The following is a 6,485-nucleotide window of genomic DNA, read 5'->3' on the forward strand; positions in this document are numbered from 1 at the left end:
GAATGCCTGGTAAAACGAAGCAGCGATCATTCATGCCACAGAGTTACAGTTGCCAACAATGCTCCCTCTACACTGTGGAGTCTTGTGAGCCAAAATCCTACTTTGTGAGCTCCTGGCATTAAAGTTGTGAGCCAGCGATTTGGCTCCTGCATCAATTAGTTCCCTCTAAGCTGTGGAGTCTTGTGAGCAAAAATTCTACGGTGAGCTACTGGCATTAAAGTTGTGAGCGAGCGATTTGGCTGCTGCATAAATTACTTTGCTCTGGAGCCCTCCTTCCTGAGCTAAGGCAAAAAAGCGTGATCCGGAGGCTAAAAAAAACTGTGAGCTAGCTCACACTAACTCAGCTTAGAGGGAACACTGGTTGCCAACTCCTAAGTGGGAGAATTCCCGGAGATTTGAGGGTGGACCATACGCAGTAAGGGGTTGGGGAAAGAGAGGGCGCTCAGACGGGTACCATGCCATAGACGCCACCCTCCAAAGCAGCCATTTCCTCCAGGGGAACTGATCTCTGTAGCCCGGAGATCCATTGTAATTCTGGGTGATCTCCAGGCGGTGGTCGCACTCGCAACCCTGATTTTGGTTCCAACTGCAGAGACAGTTACAGATGGTGCAGGACTGGTTCGGTCACACGTCGCCATGGTTTGATTGCTGCTGGAAGCCGCTCCGCCCAGGTTCAAAATAACGCACCCAGCCAAATCGCTCGCTCACAACTTTAATGCCAGGAGCTCACAAAGTAGACTTTTTGCTCACAAGACTCCACAGCTTAGAGGGAACATTGGACTCGCAACCCTGATTTTGGTTCCAACTGCAGAGACAGTTACAGATGGTGCAGGACTGGTTCGGTCACACGTCGCCATGGTTTGATTGCTGCTGGAAGCCGCTCCGCCCAGGTTCAAAATAACGCACCCACCAGCAGCCCGCAGCGACCGCGCGGTTTCTGCCCACAAGGCGCAGCCGCGGTGGCCCGGGAGGAAGACTACACCTCCCAGCATGCCGCGGGGCGACTCCCTCGACCCCTGACGCACGCCTGCGCAGAGGAGCCCCGACTCCTTTCCCCCCTTCAGGCTGCCGGCCGGCCTTGCGCGCAAATGGCGTTCGTGCTGCTGACCCGCTGCGGCCGGCCGGCCACGTCCTTGCCCCGGCGGCTGCGGAGGGACCCCCAGGCTGGTGAGGAAGGAGGGAGGGAGGCGGCGGCGGCTCGGGGCGTGTCGCGGCCCTGCCCAAGGAGGAGGAGGGCCGGGCCGGCCTTCGGGGTGGGGTCTGGGAGCGGCTGCTTGCGGGCCTCGGGCGGCGAATGGGCCTGGATCCGCTGCTGTCGCGGAGGCGGGCGGGCCTCGGCAGCGGGGCAGCGGTGTTGACGGCAGGGGGAGGGCATTGGGTTGAATGCAGAAATAATAAATACAATGTGACATGTCAAAATCCACTTGCAAGTGTATTGAAGTGGTATTATTTAATGCTTTTTTAAAAGTTGTGGGAGACCATTAAAACCTGAAAATAAAGCTAGATCAAGCTGGGTAGCCGTGTTAGTCTGTCTGTAGCAGTAGAAAAGAGCAAGAGTCCAGCAGCACCTTAAAGACTAACAAAATGTGTTGCAGGGAGCTTTCGAGAGTCACTGCGGAAGACGTGAGCAGTGACTCACAAAGGCTCCTACCCGGCTACATATTGTGTTAGTCTTTAAGGTGCTACTGGACTCTTGTTTGTTTCTGCTGAAAATAAAGAGTTCTAAAAAAAACCCAAACTGCATTATTTAGCATATATGTGCAAACTCTCACATTCATGTAGGTACATTTAACTTACAGTGAGCAGATTCACTTCCGGAAAGGTTATCCAGCTCAGCCGCAGGAACTCTCTTGTATATTGATTCGTTATGTTATTCGTAGTCCACCACTCTCACTTCGACTCATGGCAGATTACACAGTGGAGTCAATGCAAGCAACAGAATGGGACATTCGGTGAACAGGGCAGTAGGATTAGGGCTGTAGAACCCAAACAGAACTGAAGCAAAGCACAAGTCTTGACATGCAAAAAATCCACAGTGGGGTCCTAGTTTCAGCAAGTTATAGTATAGACCAGTGATGGCGAACCTTTTAGAGTGCCCAAACTGCGACCCAAACCCCACATTTATCGCAAAATGCCAACACGGCAGTTTAACCTGAATACTGAGGTTTTTCTTTAGAAAAAACAACTCATACATTAACTTAAAATGATCCAAACAAAGTAAGGAAAGTAATCCCAAATGCTTTCATTTACTTAAAATTATTTGGCAGAGAATTCGACACTTTAATGATAGTCTGGGCCTGGCTGGGGCGATGGCACACGTGCCCACAGAGAGGGCTCTGAGTGCCACCTCTGGCACCTGTGCCATAGGTTCGCCACCACTGGTATAGACCATAGACTCTTAATAATTTATCCAAGTAATAGAAAAGAGCTAAGAGTTCAGTAGCACCTTAAAGACTAACAACATTTGTAAAATGAAGTTTGAGTCCAGTGGCGCTTTTAAGACCAACAAAGTTTAATTCTGGGTATAAGCTTTGGCGTGCATGTATACTTCTTCATATCTGGGTATAAGCTTTCATGTGCATGCACATGTCTTCAGATATCTGAAGAAGTGTGCATGCACATGAAAGCTTATACCCAGACTAAAACTTTGTTGGGTCTTAAAAGCGCCACTGGGACTCAAACTTTGTTCTGCTGCTTCAGACCAACACGGCTACCCACCTGAATCTAACACAATTTGTGGCAGGGTATGAGCTTTCGTTATCGATGGTTCTTTCCATTGCAAGGTCTTGCTGGTTGGTTTGTTTGTTTGTTTGCTCGGTGCTTAAAATTCCCATTTGTTTCACTGTGGGTTTCTTTGAGTTTCAGAATATGCTGATCTTTGTTTACTTTCTAAACTCCAACCTGCTGATCTGTCATAGCAACCCACTAATCTGAATCCCTCTTGCACGTATTCTTAAATTGTCTTAAGTACTTCTAAGGATTCTGTTCTTAGTAATGGCCGGGATCTAAATATGGTAAACCGTGTCCAGAAGCATGTCTTGGTTTTGCAAAACACACAGTTAATCAACATAGCAGGTATAGGGTATTTCCCAATATACAAAGGAGGGCATCTCAATGCAAAATCTCTTAAAAGGTCTCTTAAAAGTATATGTAAAGAGATAGCAAAGAAAATTTGTTTCCTGCCTTCATTTTTTGTTTTTACCTACCTGTCAGAAAGAGAAAAAAAATTAAGATACATGTGCTAAGGTAGCAAATGCTGAAGCCATATTCATCTCTTTTTTTCAACTACTAGGTATACTTGCAGTTTCTCTTGTAAAGAATGAAGACTTTTAAATGGCCACCTTGGTGTAGTGGTTAGGAGCCAGTTTGGTGTAGTGGTTAGGGGAGCGCGGACTCTAATCTGGAAGAACCATCTTTGATTCCCTACTCCTCTACATACAGCTGCTGGTGTGACCTTGAGTCAGTCACAAGTTCTCTCAGAGCTGTTCTCTCAAGGGCAGTTCTCGGGAGAGCTCTCTCAGCTCCACCGATCTCACAGGGTGTCTGTTGTGGGGAAGGGATTGTAAGCCGCTCTGAGACTCCTTTAGGTAGTGATAGAGATGTAAAATTTCCAGACATTTTGAAGCTCGAAAAAAAAACCTGTGGTTTTTTTTTTGGGGGGGACGGAAATTTTCGGAAAAATTGAAAAAAAAGCTACATTAGCACTTCTTTTTTCTTTTCCAGATTGAAAGTAATTCTGTTACTTTAGGAACATAAAAGATGACTATGGACATTTTTACTTGGCATGAAATTATCACAACTAGCATATTAAAAATATAGTGTATCCAAACAATTATTACAAACAGAATACCCACCCACATGCAAAAACAAAACTGAAACCTTTTTCTTTTCTTGTGACAATAGCACCTCCTAAAGGAAGAAATGCATCTTGTTCTTGCATCGGAGAGTTCAGTTTGTAACCTAGGACTTGCTTGTCCTCAGTGCACAGAAATTAGATCAATCTGATACCATACATATTTTTTAGAAATGATTTGGAAAATATTTGAACACCTTGTCTTTTTTCAATTTTTCCACCGGCCTTCACATCTCTAGGTAGTGAAGGGCAGGGTATAAATCCAATCTCTTCTTCTAAATTCCATTAATATACCAAAATGCAGTTTTATATGCTAACTGACTTAGAAGTGATGGATTTCATGTTGTTAAATCAGCAACAGTTTAGGCTTGGTTGGAAAGTGAGTATTGGGGTGTAACTATTTCCATTTCCCCCTTGATTTCTGCCCCCCTCTAAATCCCCCATTTCCCACAGTCCCCTGGCAGTGTCCGTTCCCTAACACCCACCAGGCCTCTTCCAGTTTTTGTTTTTTTAAAAATGCAGCTGACTGCTGCTATATTGATATAAAAACTTGTGCAACAGAATCTCCAGCTTTCATTTAAAAAAATACTAAGTTTCTAGCAGCTTTTGTCGTGGAGATGTCTTTCCTCTTATGTCTCTGGAACAAAGGGTGCAAGAGACATCCTTAAGGAAAGGTGGGAATTGAAATATTGTAGTGATGTAACAATATTAAGCTGCTAATATTTCTTCCTACAGAGGGTGCCATAGCATCCAGACGGAGGCAGTTTCTGGGGATGTGCTGCTATAAGAGTTACAGTCTGCCCTAATGCGGTTAACCCCTGATTTACCTGTGTGCTGACTTTCATGTTTACATTTTAGGACTCTTGGGAAATTATGCTTGTCTCGACTGTACATCCCTGAGATTAATAAATCGCGCGTAAGTAAACATTCATGCTACTGTTTCCTGTAGTTGATATCTGTTTTATGGGATGCTGACTGTAAATGCTTATTCTGGTGAGCTTCCACAAATATATATATAAAAAAATGAATGCTCATTTTATTTGCCATTTGGTAAACTGTTCGTATTGCATCAAAATATACTTGTAGTGGTTGAGTGCGCGGAATCTAATCTGGGAGAACTGGGTTTGATTCCCCACTCCTCCACTTGCACCTGGCTGGATGACCTTGGACAAGCCATAGTTCTGATAAGAGCTGTCCTTGAAAAAGAGCAGTTTCTGTCAAGAGCTCTTTCAGCCCCACCTACCTCACAGGGTGTCTGTTGTGGGGAGGGGAAGGGAAAGGAGTTTGTAAGCCGCTCTGAGACACCTTTGGGTAGTGAAGGATGGGGTATAAATCCAATCCCCCCCCCCCCCCATAAACATCTCACCACCAGAGTGCATAGAGATGCATAATGGTATTAACATCTGCTTACAATGAGGCTTATTTGTATCATGTTAGGTCAAGTTTTACAGATAACTGTGTTGATATCCTAAATCTAGTATTCTTTTTTATATACATCAGTTATTTATTGAATTCATTTATACCTGTCAAACTCGCTGTCTCGTTTGTCATGTAATTTGGGGAAATTCCAGGAGAGGGGGGCCAGTGTGAATGGGTATGTGTGAGAATGGCTTTGTTATAGGGCTATGCGTCTCATGTAACTTCTGAAGATACCTCCCTTTCCCAGGGATGTCGACCAGATGGTCTTGGTCTGTCTACAAATGCAGATTTACAGGTGTGTGTGGGGGGATTAGAGCCAGGCGGGTTAGGTGGGAATGAATGATCAGTGTGATTGGAGGAGCCTAGGTTTGAACCAGGTATAATTTGGGGTTTTCGCGCCTGAATCTCAGTTCTGACTTAACAACGTTCTTAGCTTGGATCATCTGGACATAAGCATTGTGTCCAGATCACGGGAGGTGGTAGTTCCGCTCTATTCTGCTATGGTCAGGCCTCATCTGGAGTCCTGTGTCCAGTTTTGGGCACCACATTTTAGGAAGGACGTTGACAAGCTCGAGCGTGTCCAGAAGAGGGCAACCAGGATGGTGAGAGGGTTGGAATCCAAGTCTTACGAGGAAAGGCTGAAAGAGTTGGGTCTGTTTAGCCTGGGAAAGAGAAGGCTTAGAGGGGACATGATTGCCGTCTTCAAGTATTTGAAGGGCTGTCATGTAGAAGATGAAGCAGATCTATCCTCTCTTGCTCTGGATTGCAATACTAGATCTAATGGGTGGAAATTACAAGGGAGTCATTACTGGCTAAATATAAGGAGAAACTTCCTAACTGCAAGAGTGGTTGAGTCGTGGAACAGACTGCCTTGGAGGTGGTGGATGCTCCTTCGCTGGATGTTTTCAAGCGGAGGCTGGACAACCATCTTTTGGGTATGTTGTAGGGCTCTCTTTCGGCTATGCTCCTGCAGAGTGCAGGGGGTTGGACTAGATGACCTGCAAAGATCCCTTCCAACTCTAACATTCTATGATTCTATGATCTTTATTCTTCAATAAACAAATTGCCTTCAGTGAGTGTTGTGGAGAGTAACTTTGTCCAAGAGTCTGACAGTACCCCCCTTTCTCCCCAGTGGGGACCCAAAGCAGCTTATGATGTTCTTCTGGACTCCATTTTATCTTCACAATAACCCTGTGAGGTAGATTAGGGTGTA

General features: G+C 45.3%; 1 protein-coding gene across 2 annotated transcripts in view; it reads left to right on the forward strand.

Annotated features, from left to right (window-relative positions):
* Window positions 1–1,047: 1,047 nt before the first annotated feature.
* LETM1 (leucine zipper-EF-hand containing transmembrane protein 1) overlaps window positions 1,048–6,485 on the forward strand; it is a 50,691-nt gene continuing 45,253 nt past the window's right edge. For both annotated transcript variants that reach the window (XM_015424917.1, XM_015424918.1), the window contains exons 1-2: window positions 1,048–1,167; window positions 4,712–4,769. In XM_015424917.1, the coding sequence (XP_015280403.1) occupies window positions 1,089–1,167; window positions 4,712–4,769 (137 nt within the window). In that variant the 5' untranslated portion in view covers window positions 1,048–1,088. The remainder of the gene's footprint in view (window positions 1,168–4,711; window positions 4,770–6,485) is intronic.

The sequence above is a fragment of the Gekko japonicus genome, unplaced genomic scaffold, assembly GCF_001447785.1.
Source record: "Gekko japonicus isolate JY-2015 unplaced genomic scaffold, Gekko_japonicus_V1.1 scaffold1478, whole genome shotgun sequence".
Classification (NCBI taxonomy): Eukaryota; Metazoa; Chordata; class Lepidosauria; order Squamata; family Gekkonidae; genus Gekko; species Gekko japonicus.